At 44.2% G+C, this 27,128-nt stretch overlaps 1 protein-coding gene across 1 annotated transcript in view; it reads left to right on the top strand.

Moving 5' to 3' along the window:
- dchs1b (dachsous cadherin-related 1b) overlaps positions 1–24,800 on the top strand; it is a 91,172-nt gene extending 66,372 nt beyond the window's left edge. Inside the window, exons 5-29 of the mRNA XM_030438057.1 lie at positions 1,986–2,174; positions 4,265–4,496; positions 4,894–5,130; positions 5,982–7,040; positions 7,274–7,461; positions 7,721–7,817; positions 7,939–8,096; positions 10,066–10,503; positions 11,132–11,427; positions 11,569–11,684; positions 14,595–14,834; positions 15,355–15,480; positions 15,575–15,784; positions 16,328–16,584; positions 16,679–16,885; positions 16,982–17,378; positions 17,498–17,611; positions 17,742–17,953; positions 18,084–18,235; positions 18,618–18,748; positions 18,856–19,142; positions 19,647–19,788; positions 19,902–20,073; positions 20,156–20,565; positions 20,673–24,800. Coding sequence (XP_030293917.1) covers positions 1,986–2,174; positions 4,265–4,496; positions 4,894–5,130; positions 5,982–7,040; positions 7,274–7,461; positions 7,721–7,817; positions 7,939–8,096; positions 10,066–10,503; positions 11,132–11,427; positions 11,569–11,684; positions 14,595–14,834; positions 15,355–15,480; positions 15,575–15,784; positions 16,328–16,584; positions 16,679–16,885; positions 16,982–17,378; positions 17,498–17,611; positions 17,742–17,953; positions 18,084–18,235; positions 18,618–18,748; positions 18,856–19,142; positions 19,647–19,788; positions 19,902–20,073; positions 20,156–20,565; positions 20,673–22,717 — 8,112 coding nt within the window. The 3' untranslated portion in view covers positions 22,718–24,800. The remainder of the gene's footprint in view (positions 1–1,985; positions 2,175–4,264; positions 4,497–4,893; positions 5,131–5,981; positions 7,041–7,273; positions 7,462–7,720; positions 7,818–7,938; positions 8,097–10,065; positions 10,504–11,131; positions 11,428–11,568; positions 11,685–14,594; positions 14,835–15,354; positions 15,481–15,574; positions 15,785–16,327; positions 16,585–16,678; positions 16,886–16,981; positions 17,379–17,497; positions 17,612–17,741; positions 17,954–18,083; positions 18,236–18,617; positions 18,749–18,855; positions 19,143–19,646; positions 19,789–19,901; positions 20,074–20,155; positions 20,566–20,672) is intronic.
- Positions 24,801–27,128: the final 2,328 nt, after the last annotated feature.

The following is a 27,128-nucleotide window of genomic DNA, read 5'->3' on the forward strand; positions in this document are numbered from 1 at the left end:
ATCTTTTAAAAAAAACAAAACATGCAGGCAGCTTAAACCTAGAAAACAATCAGGAGGACAAACCAAGAACCAAGGAAACACAAAACACACAAAAGCTTAACCAAGTACATGAGAAACACAGGCTGGAACGCAAGGTACAAACACCGACAAACACAGACCAACTGACAACATAAATAGGGAAAACACATGGACTGAATACACAGGAGGCTAATTGAGGGCAGGTGAAACTAGGCGGGACAATCAAAAGGCAGGGAAAACAAGAAAAAGACCGGATTATAACAAAGTATGACACATGAGGCTGAAGCTTACAAGATGAAAGACAGTGGAAACAATAAAAGCTGGATCCCAAAATGATTACAAAAACAAGTTTATCATATTCATATTTCCCACGTTTTCCAAAATATTCTTACATGATGGCACTACTTAAAGATATGATATACAGCATATCGACATTGAAAAGTCTGAAAAATTACTTAAAACCCAAAGAAATCCGCAAAAAATGTTTCCAAGTTTGATCTGGTCGCCTATTGCCACAACTTTGTCAGAAACATCAAATGTTACATCAGAGAGTGAGGATGGAAGCAGGCGAACACAACTCATGTCAAATGTGTTAAACTCATCCATGAACATGTCTGCCTGAGTATCATTAGATACATTTTCAACGGACTAACTAAGACTAACTCTCAGGATAGCATGCTAGCTCACGACGTCATCAGACTCTTTTGTTGTCATTGCTTTTTTACTGAGAGATCTCAGTAACTCACAACTGGCTGACCATAATACTCATACATACGTAGCTCTTTTGTTTTATCCCTCTGACTGTAATGTCTTTGTTTGTTGCATTCTGTATTGTCATATAGCATTTATGGTACATCACTTCAGCTGGACACAACTGCCTTGCAGACAAAATTTGTAACTACTGTAAAAGTTTCCAGGGAAACAAAAGCGTTGCCTTATGAGGAGAGACTGTACGACAGAGGGGGAGTGATGTCATGAGGCCTCCTGGGTCTTGGCTCGCATTCAAGGCTTCGAGATCTGAGGGTGCACGCTACTTTTAACAAGCGTCATAAACGCCACCAAACAATGTTATGGACCAGTGTAAAACGTCTGTCAGAGGCAGGACTCAAGAGCACAGGGGACATTTCCCTTTTGTGTTTTGCAAGGAAATCTTTGTTGTATTATGGGATTTCTGAGTGTTTTATTAGATTTAGTCGGCGCATACGATGTATGTTTGTGCATGCGTGTTTTTAGTGGGAAGAAGGATGTTAGGCAGATGTGACAAATGAGGTCAAGGGTTGGGTCAAGACCTCCGTCTGTTGTGAGTCTATGCGTAAACAGTTTGAAGTCCTCTTGTAGGAGAAATATGGAGCGGGGATTAAGGTCTGAGGTGCGTTTTTAAGTGGCTCTCCCAGTCAGACAGTCAGTCTGTATCTTATTTAAAACCCAGTGAAAAACCAGTTTGTGTCACTCGACCTTCCGACATCCTTAAAAGTGCCTCTGTTGACCCCTGAACCAAACTCTGTCAAACTCTCCTCTCTGTTACTCAAGGTTGCCTGTCACTTCCCTCCCTCTGCATGCATGATAGCACCTGTCTTTTTGCCAGCTTTTCAAATGCACCACAGGGGAGATCTATCCTTTCTTTTTCATACCCTATATCTGTAATCTATAAAAGCGAATCGCTCTCGCAGATGCTCGGTTTTTATAGCACCCTGGAAATCATAACAAGTAGTGCTATGGTGTGTGATATTTGGATAAGTGCAGATGTATGGGCCTGTGCGATGACTGTATTACGGGACATTATTGTGATAGCAGTAAGCCCCTTAGCTCGTATATAATAATCGTGACACATGTAGGTTTTCCTTCACGCCGATTCCTGGACATGTTGGGTGTGCTCGTGTGATGCCTTTTTGAAATCCTTATGTCTCACAGGCTGTTTGGCGCTGGTGGACCGACCGTGTCTTAACCTTGTGTTTCTTTTTCCTCAGGTGTCCGCCACAGATGAGGATCGTGGTTCCTTTGGTTCTATATCCTACACCCTTGGTTCTAGTTCTGGAAGCACAGTACCGTCCCTCTTTACCATTGACAAGGAATCTGGCCAGCTTTGTACCCGCACAGCTCTGGACCGGGATGAGGGATTGGACAAGTTTGACTTGACCGTCACTGCAACAGATGGAGTAAGAACACTCTCATCCTAAAACTCTCACTAATAGCAGTTAAGTAGTTGAAGCCTAGTACTTATCTTCCTTGCCAAGAGTAAGACAAGAGGATCGATACCACTATTACGTCTACGATAAGCATGAATATGAAGCTACTGCCAGCAGATTTGCTTTGCTTAGCGCAAAGATTGGAAGCAGTGTAAAACAGCAAGCACAGCAAGCTAACAAATCCCCCATGAAATAAAAGTGTGTATCTTAGAAACACAAGTGCACACAGATAAAGGGCAGGAAAGAGACAAAGATGGGAAGTGGAAAATCACAAGTCACATGACGATAAAACTACTAAATAAAACCGAAAAAAATAAACCAAGAACCCAAATCATGACAGTAGGTGGATTTTGTGAGTCAGACATCTGTTTCCAGTTTTTGTGCTAAGCTAAGCTAGCTGGCCACTCGAGGTAACTATTTATTAGTAGACATGAGACACCCAACTCTGGGCAAGAAAGCTAATAAGCGTATTTTCCCAAAAAACGATTGGTTTGTTGCAAAAAATCATCCTTAGAAACTGTCTGGAAAAGGACAACAAGTTTTAAAAAGAACTTGGCAGGTGATTGGACGGTCCATCTGTTTGTCACCTCGATCACAGGCTAAGTTGAACAATTCTGATCATCAATAGAAGAGTGCTATCAGCGGAGAATGTCAGTGAAACAAACTCCTAATGAAGCCAGTTGGAAGAGAGTAAAAAAAGTACAAATCTTTTCCACTGAGAAAAGCTTTCAGTGCCGTTCTTTCATTTTCATTCAACGAAGAAACACTCTTCCGTTCTGATATAACAGAATCCGAGCCATCAGTCATTGGATGCTAACTGGTGTGCATAACTTAAAGCCTGGCAAGTTGAATTCTCGAGATCACTCGGTCACAACTGCCTTGCAAGGTAACATCAGTTGGTCTGTGCAACACCAAATTACACTGAAGTCAAAGAGCTATTTCTTTGTGTTGCTCCATGACCAAACACATTGCTTGCAGAGTGTGTAATGCATCTTCCGATCAAAGCTTCAAGTTAAAGGCAAATTAAAGATGTGTACAGCTGCACTCAAATAAATCTGATCAAAGAGACATGTTTGAAGAAGACAGCGTCCTGTCTCTGACTGTGCGTCTTCAAACAAATCAAGGGGGAACCGCAGCAGCATGGCAAAGCAATCAGAGCAAACAGAGAGGTAAAGAAGTAGGAAAACAGATCCACTTGAAAAGTCAGTTTACAAAAAGGTCAGACTGTAGGATACCTTTTTAGTTAAACATGATGATTTACTTGACCACATTTACACACTTGTTGCTCTAACATCATCCCAGTAGACCCATACACATTTGAAAAATCAATTAATCTTATTGTCTGAAATTTAAAAGGCATGGGAACTCCACACAAGGAGTTAGGGTTACATAAAGTAAGAAAACTACGGCTATTATATGGTTGGTATGTTGATTGGTTAGTCTGGGTAGTGTTCAAATGTATTATTCTTTTAATTTACCCCAGTTCAGGTACAGATTGAATTCAGGTCTATGATTTACCAGCCATCCCCAACAGTGTATCTTCACCCCCACCCCCCAGCACATTCCCAGCCCTGTTCAGCTGGTGTCTGTTCCCTCTGTCTCGGCTATCCTCGTCTTTAATGGGCTCATAAAACTAAGCCCGCAAATTCAGTGTAATGAGTGCAAACTCTTCCCCTCACTGACAAATGCATACTACTCTTGATTGGCTCCATATTTCAGGGATCTTCAACAGAGAATCCGTCCTCTCTCTTTTACAGCTGCTTCTTCTTAACATAAATCTTTTGTCGCAGTTTCGTAACATGAAAGTCCTGGTCTGTCGCTTTTCACCAAGGGTTAGGAGACAAATTGAAAGTTGTCTTCGGGGATATACAGTGCAGGAAGGGAGGGAGGATGTGGTCTAACTCAAATACCTATTCTTATGATTTAACCTCCCTTTGCCTCAATAAACTAGTCAGTTGAAATCCTTAATTCCTTCCAGCATTTGTGCCTGCTCTGCTTATGTTATATTTGAATGCATCTTGCATCAGATCTGATCGAAAGAATCTTTCCCCTTTTTTCAGGGTGGTTTGACCTCAGTGGCCCGTGTGCGGGTCAAAGTCGTGGACATCAATGACAACAGGCCCGCCTTCTACCCGGTCCTCTACACAGTCAGTCTCAGCACCCATAGTGCCCCTGGAACCTCTGTCGCCAAGGTAACGGCAAATGACCCTGATGCTGGAGAAAACGGCAGGGTGACCTACCGCACGGTACCTGGAGGAGGCTCAGCTTTCTTTACTCTCAACAAGGACACAGGTAAGTACTCAACCGCCAGTCTCCAATGTTCAATCCAAAGTAATAACGGTTGTAATGGCCACATCTAGCCCAAGTTCAGAGTGCCACACATGGGCCATAGCTGTGGCCAATCCAGGTAGAGCAGCCGAAGCCATAACACCCAAAACCTAGCCCAATCAGGCAACCATTACTGAATTGGCTGTTGGTGTTGAGTCATTTCTAGACCACAGTCAAGTGTGCCAACACTTAGCTGCAAATGGACTGATTCGAATATGGATGAGCTACTGTAAAGCTGGCCTGCATTGGAGTGTTTAAAGGGTAAGGGGTTAGGGGTTAGGGGTCAGGGGCGAGGGGTTACTGTTAAGATAAAAGGATATGGACTAATTCATCTTCTCTTCTTATCTATCTTCTTCTACAGGTGTGATCTCTCTCTCGCGCTCGCTCCACGGCAAAGCCAACACGGTAATCTCCATGGTGATATCTGCCGAGGACGGTGGAGGTCTCACGGCGCCAGTCAATGCCAGGGTAAACGTGAGCGTGGTGGCTGGCTCGGTGGCATCTCCTGTGTTCGAACAGGCCCAGTATTTCTTCACGGTGCCCGAGGACGTCCTCAGGGGGACGCTGGTGGGAGTGGTCCGTGCCTCTGTCAAGACAGGTCAGTCTGGCATTAATACGTCACTGTCTGTTTGTAATGTCAGGCTTGATCAATTTATTTAAATAACCAGTGAATGTTAGGTCTTTCTTGCTTATAGGAAGTAAAACAAATCTGCTAACAGAATAAGCAAAAATAGTCCAAAAGGTCCCTATATCTGTCTGAAATGTTCCCTTTCCAGATTTAGAGTTTTTGCAGTGAACCTGCTTCTTGTGACTCACACAGGTTTCAACTTTCTGACAAACACCAGTATGGAAATGCACTAATGGGCTGGAGAGTTCATGATGTCTTACCTTTCACCCAAGCAGTTGCACAAATACACAAGAGCATGCACTCCATTAAGAAATCCAATCCATCACACAGCATGGGCTTTACTGGGGATTCTTTTCACTGTGGCCAGAGTTTTATTCTCTCTCAGCATTAACGATTAAGGAGAAATGGATTTGGATGGGGCTGTGGTTCCGAGTGGGAGTCAAAATAAAGTGTTCTCAGCGGTGCAGTGGGCAGAAGATCACTTATATCTGTCTGTGTTACTGTACAAGGCCTTCAGTGATTCCATCTCCGCACCCACTTTGAGTGAATCCAGCCTTTCATTAACACTTAGACGAGAAATAAACACACCGCATTGCTGTCTGCATGAAGTGGATATGGATCTGTCACCAGTGTTTTTTATGTGGTGGCAATTTCTGTCAGTTTAACAAACACAAATGGCCTGAAATTGCTTGTTCCAGCTTCTCAAAAGTGATAATTTGATGTTTTTCTGCAATTGTGACATGCCTTTTAAACAACCTCATTAAATTACAGCTCAGCTTTTTCTGACCATTTCTTTTGCCATCTCCGTCTCTTCCATGCAGGTGTTTCGAAGGATATCTTATACTCCATCTCCTCCGGTGACCCTGATGGTTACTTCACAGTGGACAGTGCCTCTGGTACTATCCGCACCGCCCTTTCTCTGGACCATGAAACTTGCTCCAGCCTTGACCTTGAGATCCAGGCACGCTCCGGCTCTCCTCCGGCGTATGGAACCAGCCGTGTACGAATAACCATTTCAGACGTCAACGACAACGGCCCCACCTTCCTCCCCTCCTCTTCAGAGTCCCTCCTTCTACCTGAGATCACCAAAATGGGGACTGTCATCTACACCATTCAGGCCACCGACAAGGACTCTGGACATAACGGTCAGCTCAGCTTCGACCTTGTCTCTGCTGGAGCTGCAGGCAGCAGCGGCCAGAGGACGTTTGGTGTTGACCGTGGCAGCGGGGAGGTACGTCTGATAGGGAGTTTGTCATACGAAAGCGTCCCACGCTACGATCTTCAGGTGGTTGCCAAAGATGGTGGAGCGCCTCAGCTTAGCTCCACCTTCACTCTTGTGGTCCACATCCAAGCGCAAGACGCACAAGGCCCCAACTTTGACACCCTGACCTACCGCGTGGAGCTGCGAGAAAACTCACCTCTCAACACACGCTTCCTCCAGGTTCGAGCGCTCAACATAGAAGCTTCTGGGAATGGTGGAAGCTCCTCCTCTTCTTCTTCCTCCTCTATTTCCTACCGCCTCAGGCCTGATGGTGACGCTGCTGGTTTTGGCATCATGCCAGATAGTGGATGGCTTTTTGTTCGTAGCTCTCTGGACCGAGAGGTCAAAGACATGTACCTGCTGACTGTCCTGGCCACTTCAGGCCCAGGAGGAGCGGGGAGAACTGGAAGTGCAACAGTCAGGGTGACGGTAACTGATGAAAATGACAATTCCCCAAGACTGAGCCAGGAGAGGGTGTTCCTGGCTGTCAGAGAGAACCTGCTGGCGGGGACAGGCTTTGGCAGGGTGTCTGCAACAGACAGAGATGCAGGACTAAACGCTCGACTTACCTACAGGCTGCTGCACACTGACAGACACTTCCAGATTAACTCACAAACAGGTGAAGACTTGTATTTGAATTGGAAAACACTAATAGTACACTTGAAGCAAATTTGTTGCAATTGTGTTCCACTGACTGAAATGTAGTTACTTCATAAACAGCACTAATACCAGCGTGATTTCCCTTGAGGAAATACTGATTTGTTGTTTGTCAATTAAAGGATTGTGGTAATTGCCCCCCAGCTATTGCAAGTAATGTAAGCTAAGGACTTCTACCCTGCTCTTTTTCCTTAGGTGAGATTAGCACTCGCCTTGCCCTAGACAGAGAGCAGCAGTCCAGCTACCAGCTTGTTGTGGTCGTACACGATGGGGGTACGCCTCCTCGCAGCGCCACCGGCACCGCTCATATCACTGTGCTGGATGAAAACGACCACGCCCCCAGCTTCACGCACGCAAGGCCGGACAGGGAACTGGTCCTTCAGGTGAGAATGACAGATCACACTTACCTTGTACTGAATGATTTCTCCAATAAACATTTGAAAATAAACGGCAAGTTCTGAAAGTTACTTTTGAGCTTTTGTTTTGCTTTAAAGTCTAATCCAATGATGGTGTGATTGTAATAACGTGAAATATATTTAGTTAAAAACGTGAAAAAACCTGCTGTAAAAGACGCGATAGGCACAAGGTTAAACATAAAAGTAGGATATTGTATGTAGAAAATGTTATTTTATTGTATTGTAGGTAATGGAGGGACTTCAATCTGGAACAGTCCTAGCGACAGTAACAGCTAAAGACCCAGACGAGGGAGAGAACGGGACCGTGTACTACTCTTTATCAGGTGAGTGCATATCTGCAAGGCCCCCCACCTATCATTTCCATACCCATGCAGCTGTTAGTATGCTTATTTAGTGTTTAACTTGACTTTAATGTGATAATTGTTTCTGTTGCATCCTCTGAAGGCCCCAGAGCAGAGCGATTCTCCCTTAACCCGACCTCTGGCGAGCTGAAAACAGCGTCCCCCCTGAGAATGGCTGAGCGATCAGAGTACACCTTCACAGTGACCGCTGCTGACCATGGCACACCAGGCCTCAGCTCCACCTGCCAGCTACAGATACAGGTAAGCATAAGCTGAACATTTCCATATCCTCATTAATCCCACAGCTGCGCGCACATTTGCCACACATTTGTTGTGTCTCCAAATTGTTTCGAAGGCACTAGGCAGTTGGAAACAACAGCCAATCTGCAGACCAAGCCCAAAACTGTCACATCCACACATTACCTCAGTCCTTTTGCATTCCTCACTGCGAGTAATTTCCTCAAACTGTGCACAAAGAGAACAGTATAACTGTCAAAGGAATTGGAAAAGGAGGTAAATATGAGAAGGAGAGAAACTGAACCTGTGCCTGAACAAACAAAAGCATCCATCCAATCTAGTGTGTGTGTTTCCTGCTCCGAAAGTTCGTGGGGTAACCAAAACCCAAGGTGAGAAACCCTGAGCAGCAGGAGGGAGCTGGTCTGGACTGAGTTATTGTTCTGAACTTTCTGTCGGAGGTTCAAAGCCCCATATCAACACACAATATCAGGAATTCAACAGCACAGAGGCATGTAGCCAGAGAAGGGTGGTGGTTTGCTTTGACTGTGGAGCTTTGAGCGCCGTGTTTTTATGTGATGTGATTTCAGAAAGGAAAAGGATGCTAATTACAGCGGGAGTGCTTGCCTTAGATTTCGCTTGTGCAACACTGAGATTAGACAGAGGGGAAACAGGCACCTTGGAATCAAATGCTCCCAGATGAGATTTGATGAGAGCCAGCTGTGTCGAATCACACGCGGAGAGAAAGGGAATACACCGCCGTACGGTAGCAGGCGGCGATACGTACACACAAGCACACACACACGCGCGCTCGCTCGCAGTAACGACACGTTCAAACACTCTCATGAGCTAACATTTCCAGATAATGATTTTGAGATAGCCTTTCACATAGCTGTGGGTAAAATCAGACACAGGGATACTGCTGTACACCACAAGTGCTACAGTACTACAGCTTGTAGAGGGAAAATGCACTGGGGAAAAGTACAACGAGCATCAGAGAATCACATTCGAGATAATTGAAACACTGGAATGTAATTGAGCAAATGACTTTAAAAACATCAAGACTCCTTGAAGCTGCAGCCCTGTCAACCTCTTTGCAAACATCTGTAGCTACAACCACAGAAAGCTCAATTAAATGCATTCAGTTGCTGAATTTTACTTCAACAGACAAAAAATAGGACATGATTCTTTTCTTGCTTTTTCAAAAAAAGCGGGAGTCAAATGGCTGCCTGTGTGTACGCTAAATAATGCACATTATCTATAGCATATTCCTCTCCTTTATTTTATCCTCGCTATTCATGTTTGATAAAGAAAAGATGCAATGCACTGCAACAGCTCTTGCTCACGAAAACCAAGGAATGCTGCGTGTATGGATTTTTTTTTTTGGATGATGATGAAACCAGAGCTTGTTAAAATATGCTTTTGTTTGCTGTCTTCAGAGCTCTTTGATCTGTCCGAGAGTGATGTTGAACCCCGAGGCTGTTGCTCAGAGTGGCGAAAACCCTCTGGCACGCGCTCACTTCCCCTCTGACCGGAGTGCGGCATATGGAGGCTGCGCTTAATGCTCTGCATTATTTGAACTGGAATATTTACAGTTTTTCCTCCCATTACACCCTTCATTATTTTGTCGCAGGTCACAAACTCTGACTCTCATCTTGAAGCCAGAATGCTGCAGTGTCGAGATATTTACTGGAAGGATAGTACATAATGTCTCCATGCACAATGAGAATGCCTGTGAGGGTCATTATAGTAATAGCAACAAAACAGAAACAGACTACAGCCCAAGGTTTTGTTTAGGGATAGGCTGGGAGAGCCATATAGCTGCATTGTCTGTAGAATATCAAAGGATATCAGATCCAGTCATATTGGCCTTGACACTTTTCTTCTATTGATATAACACTATTTATATTAAAAGGTTTTCATAGAGAGAACTTAAGATGACTGGAATCAATACGATTGGTTGGAGCCCCTTTGACTCTGGTTTCCTTTCCTTCAGGTTCTCAGCTCCGCCAAGTCCAGCCCAAAGCCCAACACGCTCTCCATGACCTTGAACACAGTGGAAGGGGCCATTCCGGGCTCCATCATTGGCTCTGTACGCCCACATGACCAACAGGAACCATTATTGGAAGGCCAGGTGACCTACCTGGTAGTGGGGGGCACTGACCGAGATGGGACCTTCATGGTGGACCGTTTAAAGGGCGACGTGTACCTGGTGCGTGAGCTGGACTACGAGAAGGGGTCGAGCTACACGCTGCACATCGAGGTGTCCGACTTCTCCCAGGCATTTCCCAGCAGCCACCTGGTGCGGCTGGATATCATCGTGCAGGACAGCAATGACCATGCCCCCCAGTTCACAGAGGATCCTGTTACCATTGTGATCCCAGAGAACATCGAGCCAGGGGCTTCAATTTATACCTTCCAGGCTTCAGATCAGGTAGGCAACAGATATTACATCCGCTACAGAAGAGTTAACCAGTGAATGATAATTGTTGTCATTGTAAATGAGGGCTATAGCCACACCATTAAGACCACTGACAGGGGAAGTGAATAATCCTAGATACACATGTTCTGCTGGAAAACCCTGGGCACTGGAACTCATGTGGACGCCAACTGACACGCACCTCATGGCTCTTCCGTTGGTGGTGTGCCCCACTCCCCACCCCTGAAGACACTGACGCCAGGTCCAGCTCCAAATTCCCCTGATCCCAGTCTGATCAAGCATCAGCCTCACCATGGATGGGACTTGGCTCTGACCCACTGAGGCATGACACGGTCTTGCGGTTTGTGAGGTGGGGCCTGCATTGATCAGACTTGGTCCGTTCCATGCGTGCTTGATTAGATCGGGATCTGGGGAATTTGGCAGCCAGGCAAGTGCCTTGAGCTTTATGATTTGTTCCTCAGGCCATTCCTTAGCAGTTTTCGCTGTGTCAGGGTAGTCCTGCCAGTGAAACAGTGTTTGGGTGGGAGGTGTCTGTTGAAGTGGCATCCACAAGTTGCCCAGAAGCGCATTCATCATCAAACTCTCCACTAGCTTTGTAATTCATCTCTTTTCTCTTTTATAGGATGGCAGTGGACCAAACAGTGAGCTACATTACTCCATCGAGCACTACTGGCCCAACATGCCCGACCTCCTGACCCTTGACCCCTCCAGCGGAGTTCTGACTCTGGGGCAAAAGTTAGATCGTGAGTCAACGCCATCCCTCTACCTCGTGGTGCGGGCCACGGACCAGGCAGTGGATCCCTCTCAGAGGCGCTGGGGTTCAGTCACCGCCCGGGTGTTTGTGACAGACGAGAACGACAACGCTCCGGTCTTCAGCTCACCGTCTGCGGTCAGCGTCATGGAAGATCAGCCTGTAGGGTGAGTGACCTCGGTACATTAATGTACATTGCTGTCATTGCTTTGACGATTTCATCCATCCGAAGAACTTCGAAGTTATATACCTGAAGCGGTTGTCATGTTTGTTACAATCTTACATTTAGTTGGTATCTTTGTTGACAGGTTTGTGATTTTGTACGTGATGGCTCGAGATGACGACGAAGGAGAAAATGGCAGAGTGTCTTACAGAATCCAGGCAGGCAACAGCGCCAGTCGCTTCAGTCTGAACCCAAACACTGGTAAGCTTATTTTTAGGGTGAGACACATCATCTAAAAAAAAAAAAAGTAATGTTCCAATAATCTAAGAGGGTCTGTGCTGACTGGGGATTTCCCATAAATACCCAATTTACACTCCATCAAGAGATGATTAGGGCAGAATTCACATCATTTCTTGCGTTTACAATCCTGCTTTGAATGATTTAACACAGCAGGAGTGGTGTGGCCTTTTTCTGCTGGGTTTTATGATTGATAGATAATCAGCGTCCCACCCGTAGAAGCCCCCTGGAACAAAACTTTCCAGAAGATCGTAATTACCCACTGAAGTGCTGCATCTACGGGGGCTGAACTGCTAAAACACTCATAACCCTCATAACCCGCTTTACTAGACGATCTTTCAATGCCTCGGAGCAATATTTCACTTGAATAATGCTTTGGTTTTCTTTTCTTGACGGATTTGTTCATGGGAACCGATTTGGGACTATGGACGTGACCGGCCTTTGATATCTTATATATGCGTGTGTGTATGTGTAATCTCTTCATCATCAGAGCTGGGCAGTATTGGCGTGCTCAGATCTGGCTGAGATGGGATTAGGAGCCATAAGACAGACACTTAATGCAGCCTCCAGATGGAAGAAAGTCTTTACTTCATTACTGTCAAGTGTCTGGTGTATTAGCAGGGGCTGATTTCACTTCTGGTTTGTTTCTCATACTGTGTGGTGTTAAGCTTATGGTTAATAATAGCTGTAAAAGCAGATTAGCATTGTATTGGGAAGACATTTGCCAAACTGCCCCGCTAATGTTGGGGGTATCATTAGCCTGATTACCGCCTATAAATTATATGTCTGCGCTGCCAACATGAACTTATTTCCCAGTACAGCTGCTTTACTGCTGGTTTTATTGACCCCTTCAAACCTAATGTTTCTGATATGTCTATCCCTTATTTTTCACAAGTAGCTTCAAAATTAGATAAAACATTTAATGTACGCTGTTTGAGAGCATAATCTGCTTGTTCTATCCTTAAAGTTATGTCCTTCTTACAGTGTTAAGGTAAAATAAATCCTAAACACAATCTTTATAGCTGCAGTACCGCTTAAAATGAAAAAGATCTGTTTGCCTTGTGCAGTATATTTTGCTCATTTCCATGTAATTCAGTATGTTTTAAATCTCTGGAAACCTCAAGATCTTCGGTAGCCTCAAAATAGAATTTCTTGTGAGTTTGAGCGAAGCTAATCCAGTAAGAGCATCTTTATCATACGGTTGGTACCGTATCAGTAACATTAAATTGGCTCCAGAGGAGGATAAAATAGTACAGTAAATGTTTTGCATCTGTTTGGCTGAAACACGGGAGCAAGCAAAACCTCACAGGAACATCTGAGCCAACAGTCAACACACGATGTATGTGTTTGGCATGCTGTGGCATATATAAATTACACATGTCTCTAAGGCACAGCATGCCAGCTTAAGTTGTACACCGCTGTGAGCAGCACACACTCACACACACTAAGATACACACTCATATTTCCTCTCACTTTGGCTGACCCTCCTTGTAGTCACTGGTAGGAGAGGAACCGAAGCCAGAGACTGAGAGGTAGTGGACTGATTCAAAGCCTCTATCTGAATCAACTTGATTTACATAAAACACCCACGCACAACTAATGCTAACTGATACTGTTAAGTTAAGCCAAAAATGTAGTTTTATTGCTATTCCAGGTTTAAGTCTGGATCCTGTTTGCGTTTTCCTGCGTGGCTGCACTCATGCTTTGCAATGATCATCCATGTTCACTGATAAAGCACACCAGTGGTTGAATGGAACTCAGTAAATTTACTCAAGTACAATTTGAATATACTTCCCTTTAGTATTTACATTTTGTGCTCCTTAATACTTCCTGCAACCACAGTTACATTTTTTACATAAAAAAATTTGCTTATTCATTGTTGCTAAAACTACCCCCAAGTAAAGATATCTAAAATATTAGTTTCGTAAAAGTGAAAGTGTACAAGTAAAAGTAAATCATACAGGTATTTACATGTATGTAGATACTGTAGACTGTGGTTGACAGATTATTGACATCTTGAATATATCAAATCTGATATTCTGCATTTTTCTGATTATCAGAATCATTTCTTTTTTTTAATCCAATTGCTGATTAAGTTATTTAATTGATCCAAAAATGTGCTACTTTGTCTCTGATGCTGCAAAGTTACCAGTAACTTACGTTTGTGGAGTAAAAAGCCCAATATTTGCCTCCAACTGGAGTGGAGTGGAAGTATAAAGTAGCAAAAAATGGAAATACTTACCTCAAAATTGTGCTTAAGTATGGTACACAAGTAAATGTACTTGGTCCGATTCCATAATTGTCCTTGATATGATGCAGTTATCAAAAATCTACTTAATGGTATCGATGGTATCTAAAATCAACTCCACATTGATGAACTACAACATTACAATGCTAAAAGCCATTCAGCATAATGAGTACTTACTTACTAGTAATTCTTCTGCACTATTACTGACAATGAGTTACATTTTGAATGCAGGACAGGACTATTTTTTGTCTGTTGTATTTTTACATTTGCTGAAGTAAAAGATCAGAGTGCCTCTTCCACCAGCGCTGCACACCACTGATTCACTTTTGAGAGCCAGAACAGAATAGCTGGTGTGAAGTAACCATGGTCTTTCACTTACTGTGGAAACTCTCATAAAGCAAAGGGTTTTTTGTTTTTACTGGCCCTCTAGGCATACAAATACTGCCTCTCGAAGGTACACAAGATTACATGTTCATAAAACACACACACACACACACACTTCAAGTCCAAAAAAAACAAAACAAAAAAAACGAATTAAGAATAGAGGTTTTAAGTGAAGTAATCTGGAAAGTTTTGGAAAGTTCCTCACCCACTGCTCGCTGACTTCTTCGTTGTCTCTTTTGTAGGCTCTCTCTCCATCCTTAAAGCCTTAGACCGGGAGGAGCAGGAAGTCTTCAATCTGACCATTTTAGCAGAGGATCATGGGATACCTCAGCTGTCCACCTCTCAGGTGCTGTCCGTGCAGGTTATCGATGTGAACGATGAAGCACCGGTGTTCCAGCGAGCCGAGTTTGAGGCCCAGGTGATGGAAAACCGAGGACCGGGCACAACTGTGTTGACAGTTACTGCCACTGACCGGGACCAAGGTTTGTTTAAATGTGTAATTTCAACAATTACAATAAGTAGAGTAACTCTGCTTGATCATTTTTACAAAATATTAAAGTAATATCATATGAACCTTCACAGGAACGTATTTTTTTCTCGTCGTGACGTATGGATGTAGTACAAAACATAAAATAAAGAAAGTTATTAAAATTCAATAAAGGCAGAATGAGTTCATGTGTACAGCTGGTTTACAGTACAGTGCCTCAAAAAATGAATGGCCAGAGAACTAAACAATAGAGACATTTAAATTGTTTGGAGAAACCAAATCACATTAAACCAAACCACAAGCTCATGCTAATGAAAACGTGTGGTCACAGTCAATCGTCCAGAGCATAATGTTTCTGGAGCTTTCATTAGGGCTTGCCAGCGGATTTATGCAGCTTTGGATTCATTAATATCACTGCTTTATGTCACTGAATGTAGCCTGTTTTCTTTATTGCTTGTTTCATAGTGTGCGCAGCCATTTGTTTTTTCTTATGTCTGTTTTCTGTTTCAATGCAGGCTCTAATGGCCAAGTGACGTATGGAGGTGTGACAGAGGAAGGCTTCATCATCAACCCTGTGACGGGAGTCATCACCACCACCAAGGAACTGGACGCTGAGCTACAGGACCACTACACACTCACTGGTACCGTCCACTGTCCAAGCTCAGCTATTTCCACATATAGCCACAAATCTTTGCGTGGGATCTCATCCGCATCACGATTTTCATCTCTTATCAGTGTATGCCAGGGATAGAGGGCTGCCTCCTAACTTTGCCAAGGCCGTGGTCCGTGTGGAGGTGCAGGATGTGAACGACAACGCTCCGGTCTTTGCAAAGCCGTGGTACGGGCTGGAGGTGCCGGAGAACCAGGCGCCCGTAGAGCTCTTCTTTCTCAAGGCCACAGACCCTGATACTGGCCCTGGTGGAGAGCTGGAGTACAGGATCATTGGTGGGAAACAGTGTTGTGTTTCATTAGAATGAGTTTACAGAGCGATTTGGCTCACCACAATTGCTGTAATTGCTGTTGCAGGGCGTGTCGGATGTGAGAACAAAAATATCTTGGGAGAGACAATGAATTTTTTTCATTTCTGGTGTTTTTCAGGCTTAAAGTGGTTAAGTTTTACAGATTGTTGACAGATTATTACAATGTGCACTCAATGCGTATGTATGTGATGAAAGCAAATAAACGTCGTCATTTTTGGTGGTATGTAAAGTTGTGCAGGAGTACTTTTGGTCTTCCCAAGTCAGGAATGGATAGATCCAGCATTCGGACCAGTGTATTGCTTTTGACAGAGCTCTATATGAAAGATCAGAGCTGCATACAGGCCCGTTCTTGACATTCTTCTGTATTATTTCAATTACAGCTCATTCCATATAGAGCACATACAAAATGTGTCTTAAGTGCAGAATTGGCACTGTTTCACTCCCTTGTCTACTTTTAACACTCAATCCACAGAAATTCTTGACAATTTTTTCTTTTATTCCAATTCAGCTGGGGACCCTGATCGAGATTTCCACCTCCACACCAGCACAGGGGCCCTCTCCACCTCACGTGGTCTCGATAGAGAGACAAAGGCTGAATATACTCTGGAGATCGTGGCTACAGACCGAGGCAGCCCTGCTCTCAGCACCACTGTCACAGTGGAAATCAAAGTGCTGGATGTCAATGACAACAGCCCTGTCTTCAGCAAAAGTAGCTACACTGTTGAGGTGTCAGAGGACGCTGCAGAGGGGTACAAAGTTCTAGAGGTAAGCGGAAACGGAACTCATAATACATGCTTTGTTAATATATAAATAAAAGATTTCATGTGTCAATCATTAAAATGTGTTTATCTATTTACAGGTGTCAGCCGTAGATGCTGACGATGACCTTAATGGGAAGGTTCTTTATTTCCTTAGCCGAGAGGCACACGGAGCATTTACAGTGGACGAGAGCACTGGTGTTATCACAACATCAGCCCCTCTGGACCGGGAAAAATGGGCATCATACAGCTTCCAGGTGTTTGCTGTTGACCTTTCACCTGCTGCCCCTAGGAACACCTCTGCCCAGGTAAATGAAGGGCTAGATTTCAAGTGTACAGTTGTCTGACTTTTATGTTTTGTTTTGGTTTTTTTTATATTTGTCTTACTTTTATATTCCTTCTAGGTGACTGTCACCATCCTAGACGTCAACGACAACACTCCCTTCTTCATCCAGGATCCACTCGTCATTGAAGTGTCCAGTAGGCGTTCCCAGCGGGTTCTAGCCACTATGAAGGCTGAGGACAAGGACTTTGGAGCCAATGGTTCTGTGTTTTATCGTTTCGCCACTCCAGTGAAGGGCTTCAGCATCAACTCCCTGACTGGGGAGATCCAGGCAACCGAGCCTCTGGGGGAACTGTCCCAGGCTCAGAGGACCCTGATAGTGGAGGCCATGGACCAGGGCACGCCAGCTCAGTCCGCACAGGGCGTGGTGGTGATTTACGTGAAGGAGGTGGAATACAGCGGCATTCGCTTCTCTAGAAACGCCAGAGATGTCAGCATACAAGAGAACGCCTTGAAAGGTGCGACACTGATACAGTATTTTTTCAAGGATTGGAATTATCATCTTAGTCAATATGTCCCGCTCTCTGCTGTCACATTTAAGTATATATATTTTCTCTTGTCTACTTAAAAAATTCAGGCACAGCTGTGGCTCAGGCGCAGGCTCAGCACCCAGATGGCACACGAAGAGGTATCAGCTACAGCCTCTTCAGTGGGAACAGAAAGCAGGCCTTCACCATCAGCTCCTCATCAGGTGAAAGCGGCAATAAAACGCTGTTGTTTTTGACAGCTGATAACTAACAGATTGTTAGTGTGGTGCGGTTATAAAAAGTCAGCCAGTGCAAAGTCTAATCTGCTATAATTCCCTTACCCTCATTTTCCAGGTGAAATCAGGGTGCAGAGCTCGAGGGGGCTTGACTTTGAAGACACCCCAAGACTTCGTCTAGTTGTGAAGGCAGAAACTGTGTCCTCCACATCTTTCATGGCTATCAACCTGATCCTGCAGGATGTCAATGACAACCTTCCTCGCTTCCAGCTGCAGAATTATGTTGCCTACATGAGAGAAGCACAGGGATATGAAACACCAATCATTCAGGTAACTCCATATATAAAAAAACGCACAGTAAATAATACAAAATCATACTGACATTTGGTCTACTGGAGTTTTGTGAACGGTAAAGATCATTATTCGCCATTTTTCTTCTTCCACTTCCACCTTTTCCCAGGTGATGGCTGAGGATGTGGATCAGGGCCAAAATGGTCAGGTGACCTACTCCATCCAGTCATCAGGCATGAGCGGCCTGTTCAAGATTGATCCGGTGACAGGAAGCATCACCACATCGGCCATCATGGACCGTGAGATCTTTACCCAGACCAAGTGAGAACAGATCTGAAAACTCAGCAAGAAACAGTTCTGTGTGCACATTTATTTTACCTGTACAGCTTGTACAGAAAAGAACAAAACATTTATTCTCAAACAGGCAAACACATATAAAAGGACAAAATTAGATGTAGCACATCATGAATCATATTCACTCTGCTGGCTTGTATTTAAATAGCTTTTTGAGGAGGTTTACATAGTCTGCTGAGGATAGAAGCACCAGTGCAAAGTGATATCTGTCTGCCAACTCTGTAAATCACCTGCTGTTCACTCTAACATTTTCAAAACATTTAGCTTTTGTGACAATATAAGAATGGTAAAAAAAAAAACATTTTATGTTCCTTTTTAATTTTCTCTTCAATTAAATAAAACCCCACAGGTTGGTAGTCACAGCGACTGATAGAGGAAGTCCACGATTGGCTGGTTCCGCCACACTCACAGTGATCATTGTTGACCAGAACGACAACAGCCCGACAATTCCCTTGCCCAAGGAAATCCGCATCCCAGAGAGTAAGTACATAATTTCATTCAGAGTTGTGTTTTGTACTTTATTATTTATATGCAGCAATATAAAAAGACTAACAGTTTTATGTTCAATGTTTTTCTCTTTCAATCAGACATGTTGATCGGCACAGAGATCACTCTTGTGACGGGTAATGATGTCGACTCCAGTCCTGCCCTCGCCTACTCTTTGCATCTGGACCCGACAGCCTTAGGCAAGTTTGGGATTCACCGCTACAGCGGAGGTGTTTCACTCACCGCCCCTCTGGACTTTGAGGAGAAGACGTGGTACACCCTGACTGTCAGAGCCACGGACACCCAGCACCAAACTGAGGCTAACATAACGATACTGGTGGAAGATATTAATGACAATGCACCTGCATTCACCCACGATCTCTATCAGGTAGGATGGCTTATAATTCAAGCTGGTCCGCTTTTTTTCTAGGTGCATTCATTATATTCATTTTTCGTAATTAAATGTGTGTTAATAAAATTTGATGAGGAATTGAATAACTACAGGAACAGTGTCTCGCCAGCAGACGTCTTCATCGTAGGAGGAGAAAATTGCACTCTGCACACACTGTAAAAAACACACATGTGCATTTCCAACATGTACACAGTGTGGGTGATAAAAGTTAACTGCCTAATATTAACTGGGGTATGGTTGCAGAGATGAGCATGTACAATATTTTCTTCTCTGTCTCAGGAAATGACCTCAACGTTAGCACAAGCTGAAGAAAAACAGGAACTACAGTATAAAATGCAATTTTCTCCTCTGTGAGTTTAGTGCTCGATGACTTCCTGATTTTGGGAATACTGTATACACTATTTCTGCAGTCTGTTGTTGGCTTATTTCTATGTTTTGCCCTGATGTTCAAATGTTGTTATTTATATCTCTGCACCCCAGGTAACTCTGTCTGAGCACACGCCACCAGGAAGTGCAGTTGTCACAGTAACAGCAACTGACAGGGACTCAGGAGAGAACGGAAAGATCACCTACCGAGTGATGTCATCAACACAGGAGGGCTTCTACATTGACCCCAATAATGGTGAACAACCTTGGCTTGCTTCCTGATATAGTTTAGCTCAAGTTTCAAAAGACAATCATATTCAACTGATAACATTTGGAAAGTAACTCCCTATCATTGTCTTCCTTATCCAGGAACCCTGTTCATCAATCACAGAGCTGAGTTTGACCCTGAACGCCCGTCAGTCAGTATTGTTATCGAAGCACGTGATGGAGGTTCGCCGTCACTCGCCTCCCTCACCACTGTCCAGGTCCAAATCTCTGACGTCAATGACAACGCGCCTGTGTTTCACCAATCAGAGTACAGGTCAGTCTACATTCATTCGATTCTGGGAGGATTATGGTGTTACCTCAGCTGTTCTCATATGTAATCGTCCTTCTGTCTGCAGGGCCACGGTTTCTGAGGATACCATCCCAGGCTCAACGGTTCTGACTTTTGAGGCCTTTGACAGTGACCTTTCCCGAGAAAACTGCGGCTTTGACTTTGCAATTGCCAATGGGAATGAAGGAAATGCATTCCAGATCGAAAGCAGTGTGCGGTTCCTTGAAGGACGGGGCTTTCAGACAGTTGGGACTCTGCTGTTGGCGGAGGGGCTTGACTTTGAAACCAAACAGCTTTACAACCTAACTGTGGTAGTGTCAGACCGCGGTGTGCCCCAGAGGAGCTCTAGTGTTGCTGCGGTGATTACCATTGGTGATGTGAATGATAACCCTCCGGTGTTCAGCAGAGCAGAATATACTGTGTCACTGAGTGAGGGAGCTGTCTCTGGGACAGAGATCATACGACTGACTGCTACAGGTGGGCCAAAGTCCAGTTATCTCCCATTTTTATCTCACTTTTTCATGATTCCTTTCTTACTTTGTACCCCAGATACTTAATTCTACTCTGCTGTGGTCTTTTACCAGATCCAGACTCAACTCCCAATGCTGAGATCCAGTATACCATCAGCTCTGGTGATGAGGTGAACTTATTCACCATGGACCAGTGGACTGGAGCCTTGCGACTTCAGCAAGCACTCGATCGTGAGCACCAGTCCACACATACTGTCATCATCCAGGCGACAGATGGACAGGGTCACTTTGCACTAGCTCCAGTCATTGTTGAAGTCAAAGATGTAAATGACAACCATCCATTCTTCCCTGTGGAAGTCCTGACAGCCAGTATCAGAGAAAACCAACCAGCACACTCAGCTGTGACTGTCCTACATGCCATAGACCATGACACAGGAGTTTTTGGCCAGCTGAAGTACTACATGGTGGAGAGGTCTGGTGCAGGAAAAGACAGCTTCAATTTGGATCAGAACTCGGGAGAGATCAGAAGCAGAATCCCCTTTGACTTTGAGAAGATCAACTCTTTCAACTTTGTGGCACTGGCAGTCGATTCAGGCAACCACTCAGCCACCGTAACTGTGCAGGTGTTTGTCACAGGAGAGGATGAGTATGACCCACTCTTTACATCCTCTGATTTCTCCTTTGAAGTCCCAGAGGGAGCTAAGAAAGGCCAGAGCATTGGCCAGGTCCAGGCTAATGATGAGGATGGAGGGGTGGATGGTATTGTTCTGTATTCTCTTCCCACCAGCTCACCATTTTTTGATGTCAACAAAACCACTGGGGTGATCTTCCTGAAGTTGGACGGTTCAGGCAGCAGTAGCGGCAGCGGATCGGGCCGGAACAAACGGGAAGCCAGGCTGATGACCCTGGATGTGAAGGCCCACAGTCCTCTAGAGGCATCTCGCACCACCACAGCCCAAGTCTCTATCGATGTCACAAACACCAACTTTGGCCTGGCCGCTGATGTCAACATCCTGCTGATTAGCATCATTGCTGTATCACTTGGTTTTATTGTTTTGCTTGTGGTCATGGCTGTGGTGGTGTTCCTTGTCAAGTCACGCAGGAGGAAGAAAGGCCAGGATGCAGGGAACAGAACTGCTGCCTCAGGAACAGCTCTACAGAAATTGGATGAGTGCAACTCAGGGCAGGGAGGGGAGAGGATCTACCACCAGGCGTTGCCAGGCTATGCTGGAGATCAGAGTGCCGGTGGTGGTCCCTATACTAGAGGGGGCTCTCTGGATCCTTCTCACTCCAGTGGAAGAGGGTCAGCTGAAGCAGCGGAGGATGATGAGATCAGGATGATAAACGAGTATCCCCGCGTTGCCTCCATTACTTCGTCCATGCAGGAGCACATCTCGGCCAGAGGACCAGACTCTGGAATCCAGCAGGACGCTGACCAGCTCTCTGATATCTCCTGTGAGCCTGCAGCTTTGGAGGGCAGCACATGGTTCAAAGGAAAGAAACTGGGAGGCAGTCTCAGTGGGACCTTGCTCTCTGGCCAGCTCCCAGTCTATAGGGACGAGGGAGGTGGGTACCTTGGAGTAGGTCGTGGTCTCAACATTACCCTCCCCAAGGATTACGCCTTCCCTGAGGATGGTAAACCGTCAGTGGATGGTTCCCTCACAGCTATCGTTGCCAGCGACGAAGAGCTACGTGGAAGCTATAACTGGGATTACCTGCTCAACTGGTGCCCTCAGTTCCAGCCTCTGGCTAATGTCTTCACAGAGATTGCCAGGCTGAAGGATGAGACTGCCCAGCAGAGCCAGAACCCTCGCCAACCCTTCCAGCCCAAGCACAAAATGGATCCCAAACCTAGAATCGACCCTCCACCACTCATCACATCAGTGGCCCATCCAGGGGCCATGTCAGTTCCCCCGAAGGTTCCAGTGATTGGACGGACATTCCCGCACTTAGCGTCACTGCGCAGGTCCCCTATCAGTCATGAGGGGTCCATTTCATCAGCAGCAATGTCCCCCAGCTTCTCCCCTTCTCTGTCGCCGCTGGCAGCTCGATCTCCAGCTGTTTCACCCTTTGGAGTCAACCAAGGGCCCTCAGCATCCATGATCAGCACCAGGGAGCCCTCGCTGGATCAGAGTCCTGATCACGAGATGAGAATATGAAGGAAAAATTAAAAGATTATTTAAGGACTAACTTAAAGACAGACAACATAAACAAAGCATGATGGAGCATACTTCTGGCTGTCCTTTTTCATGGAACAAAAGACAGCGAGTGGAGTTATCAGTTGTACTGTCATTCTCAGAAATTGTTTAATGAAGAAATGTCCAGATTGTGACATTTGTTTCAAGTGTCCGACCATGTGAATTTTGGACAGTAAACACACCCACAAAAACATAATTATCCCTTTCATGGTAGAATATTTGCATTCTTTGAAGTACTTCTGTGGGTCGGCAGTGTTACAGGAAAACACAAACACGGAACATGTGCCTGGGTTGACAGGACCAGCCCACTCTTCAATGTCAACAGAACAGTGACGCAGGTCTCCATGAACTGAACGGGGTTAAGAGGGGAAAACCGCCCTCTTCATGGGAATGTGCACTTACCATGCCCTGCAGTCAGAGATCCCTTAGTGTGTAGATAGATAGATGTGTAGTTTTCTTGTTACCTCGCTGGCTGGCCAGAGAGCGAAGGATCCTGTTCCTCTCTTTGTGTCTGTGGACATTTTTACACTCCAGTATTAAACTCATCTAGCGGCTGCTTTTAAAATGGCCTCTGGATGTGTGTATGTGTGTGTGTATGTGTGTGTGTGTGGGTGTGTGAGACTCCCATGGACAGAAAAAACTGTGTGTTCACAAGGACACTGATTCATTGAATTGCCAATGCATCACAAAGTGGACGAGCAATGGAGATTATTGTTTTTCCTCACCGATTCAGATTACACTTCTTTTGGTTTTTACTTTTATTTTTATATATTTTTATATGAAATTATGATTTCAGATCCAGAAATGCCATTATTCCACATGGAGAGTTTATTGTTTTTGTGTATTTGCATATATGTATATTTGTATGTATGCAGGCTACACTATGTACTGTCTCCTAGGTTTTTAGAGACTCTTGTGACAGTTTCTGATGTGAGTGAGAGGGAGACCTTTGTGTTTCTAGCATTATTTATATAAAAAGAGGACTTGCTGCCACATTTTGACAGTAGGAAACCAAACACAGCTCACACTACGCTGTGTAATTACCCTAAGATTTTTCTTTTTTTTTGTCAAACTGTAGATCATCCCAAATCCATAACAGAAATCTGATGAAAACCTGTGATAGATAAATCTAAATGCCTGCTTCTCCAGCAGCTCAGCACTCTGCTGTGGTTTGCAGTTATGCACAACAGCACATCCCCTTTGTTATTCAGGGACGACTCAATTTGCTGATCACCTCTGTGTCTTTGAAAGAAAGTGCTTCCTAAAAGTCAATTACATCACTCACTAACTTAAATGCATTTTACTGTGAAGTTGTTCATCTCAGCACAACAAAAGTAGCGTGCAAAGAACAGGCTTGGACTCTCGTTGGAAGGTGGCATAAGTGGCAATGTAGCACGTGAGCCAGACGAACGGGAAGCAAAAAAGCCTGAATGCATGAGCCTTGATGAATGTACAAGGATTTCGAAACCGGTGCAGTATTTATTTCCATGTTAACTCTCTGTTCTGTGCATTTTATAGCTATGATTCACTCACGATTGTCACCAACATGATGAGGTGTTTTCAGGTTCCATGTGTTAAACTCATCATCTGCACCTTCTTTCCTTTCTCTCTTCACTGAGATCCAGTTTTAGCAATCTGCTCGTGTAGCAAAAGGCTTTTAAACTGTCTTTTCATGATTTTTTTTTATCCTTCTGGCCTGTTTTTAATCTTTTGGAGGTAATTACAGTGATTGGAATGTCCTCTTGTTTTGAAAAAAGATGGCTTCTACCTCTGTTCTTTGTTCAACATAACCCTACAAAACGCCTGATGCAAAGCTGGCACTGCAGCTAAAAGCTACACATGCCATGAGCCTAACTTCAGCACAACTCTCTCTCGACTCATAATGATGCTGTTTTCAGAAACATTTCGGCGTTGGAGGACGTCCATTTGGAGTTCAGTTTCAGATGCCTGCCAGTGACTGATCAGCGGAGCGATGGCAGGATAAAAAAGAGCTGTACATGTATTTAAAGCAAATAATAAATTCCTACTGATCTCTTTTGACAAACTGCCGTCAGACTTCATCTTTTTTTGGGAAGTTAAACCAAGGCTTTGAGGGGAGAACTGAAAAGCAATTAAAGTTTAACAATGTTCCTGCTATCTGCACTGTGAGCGGTAACTTTGAAGAGCTGGAGTTCACCTCAGTCATTTATGAGAAGACTATTATAAGGGCGGGGCAGACTTGGCTTTGGGCAGAATCACAGCAGTCGGGAGACAGAGACCTACATCCAGGTCACCATCTGACTTTCAGCAAATATTCCCCTGAAGTTAAAACTACATGCAGTATCGGTTATTACAATATATTATCATATTAGCAATTTTCTCTATGTTTGGTTTGCTACGGTTCGGCACAGATATAGAGAGATGAAGAAATGCCCTTTCTGGTGGATCACCATCAGAATCAGAATCAGAATCAGAAATCCAGAATCAGAAATGTCCCGCAGATGGGGAAATTTGCTTGTCGCAGCAGCAGAATATTACAAGAACAAGAGCAATAGCAAAATAGACAATATATAATAGACAATATAATCAAAATTGAAACTTTTTTTCATAAATAATGAATTCAACCCAGTTGAATTGTGCCATGAATCACACATATGATTTGTGAAATGTGAATTTTAAACAATTTTGTTCAGCTTGAGAAAGTCACAGTTTTTCATAAAATGTAGCAAGTATAAGACTATGATGAACATTACTGGAAAGACTACTGAACAGTCCAGTAAGTGAGGTGATCTCATTGAACACTCATAACCTATAACTGAAACCTTGCAGAGCCGGTCCGGTGTATTTGATGCTCACAGAACTGACTAACTCTGCAAATGCAGCTGTCAATATGGCCAGAATCTTTTTGCTTTTCACATTTTTTAATACTTTTCCCTGTCGAGGTGACGGTCATTTTGGACAATGTAGTTCACTGACCAGTTTCAGACACAAATAAATGGTATTTCACTATCCTTATGACAAACTGACTTTTAAATGAATGTTGCCTCTTTATACAAACGATCAGAACTACAATACATAAGACATTTACTTATATATTCCATGTATTATTACTCTAAATTCGGATTTTCCCATTCTGAAGAGCCCTCTCTTGAATGTGTTTCTAACTAGAATGTGTATTTGGTAAATCTGGGGGAAAAAGCATTTATCCTCTCACAGGATACAGTAAAGGTTTGCATCTAGTGGGAATGACAAAACCTGAGATGGAGCCAAGCTCCCGTCAACAGTGGGTTTCAGATCTTCCAGCTCATATGAAGGCGTATGATGTTGATGTAGCTGAATAATTGCAAAATGTTTATTTCATGTGGAACACAGACATGTTTGCATAGCTGCTGTGGATTTCTGCCTCATTTGGTCATCACACACAGCCGGCACTGTTTCTCTGTTATTGTTATGTACAGAAAGAGCTGGACATTGATTTTGACAAGGTGCAAGAGAAAGAGACAGAAGCCCCGTTCGCTCACGTCTTGCGGAATGAGAGGTGATGATGAATGGCACATTCGAAATACAAACATTTAGAATTTTGATTGTGTTCTTTACACAGTGAACGGTGTGACATTTGAAATCACCCGAGGATCAGTTACACATGTATTTAGAGTATATTCTGACTAATTTAAGAACATATAGTCGGGGCTGTAAAAGAACCAAAAAAAAAGAAAAGCTTGCTCCCCTCTCTTACACTCTCACCTCAACACACAGCTGTGTTTACAGCCTGCTGTCCCAAGACTGCTTTTGCAGCCTACTCCTTCACTAACCTCACACAACTCCACAAAATCACGAGAACACACACACACACACACACACACGCACACACAGACACACACAGCCTACTTCGAGGCTACTACACAGTGACACACACATGGCCCACAACAAGCTCCCCAGCTGATGTTGGCCCAGGTCCAGCTCCTACAGGCACACACTTGGCAGGTTCTTTAGTTGCAAAATCTGGGAGAAATCTATCTGGAGCACACGTCTATCCCCTGAGGAAGTTGTAAGCCACATATGAAATCCTTGTTGGTACACTATGATATGTGTGTGTTTGTGGGTAAGTCTGTGAGAGAGCGGCGGCCCCTAAAAAGACCCAACGCAGCGCCTTACATCGTATTCATCTGGTGTTGAAGCAATAACCACCATGATGATGGAGACTTGCTGAACCCTTATCAACAAAAAAGGCTCATTTATACAGGCCAGGACATATGACGGACCAAGTTTACTCACTTCAACATCCACTTTCTCCTTCACCTTTAATCTGCTCATGTGGGCCGGAAATCCAAGAAGCTGAAAATCTGTTCTCAATCATGTTCTAACTCTTTGAAGAGATCTCTGTGTAAATATG

The sequence above is a fragment of the Sparus aurata genome, chromosome 13 (genome assembly GCF_900880675.1).
Source record: "Sparus aurata chromosome 13, fSpaAur1.1, whole genome shotgun sequence".
Lineage (NCBI taxonomy): Eukaryota > Metazoa > Chordata > Actinopteri > Spariformes > Sparidae > Sparus > Sparus aurata.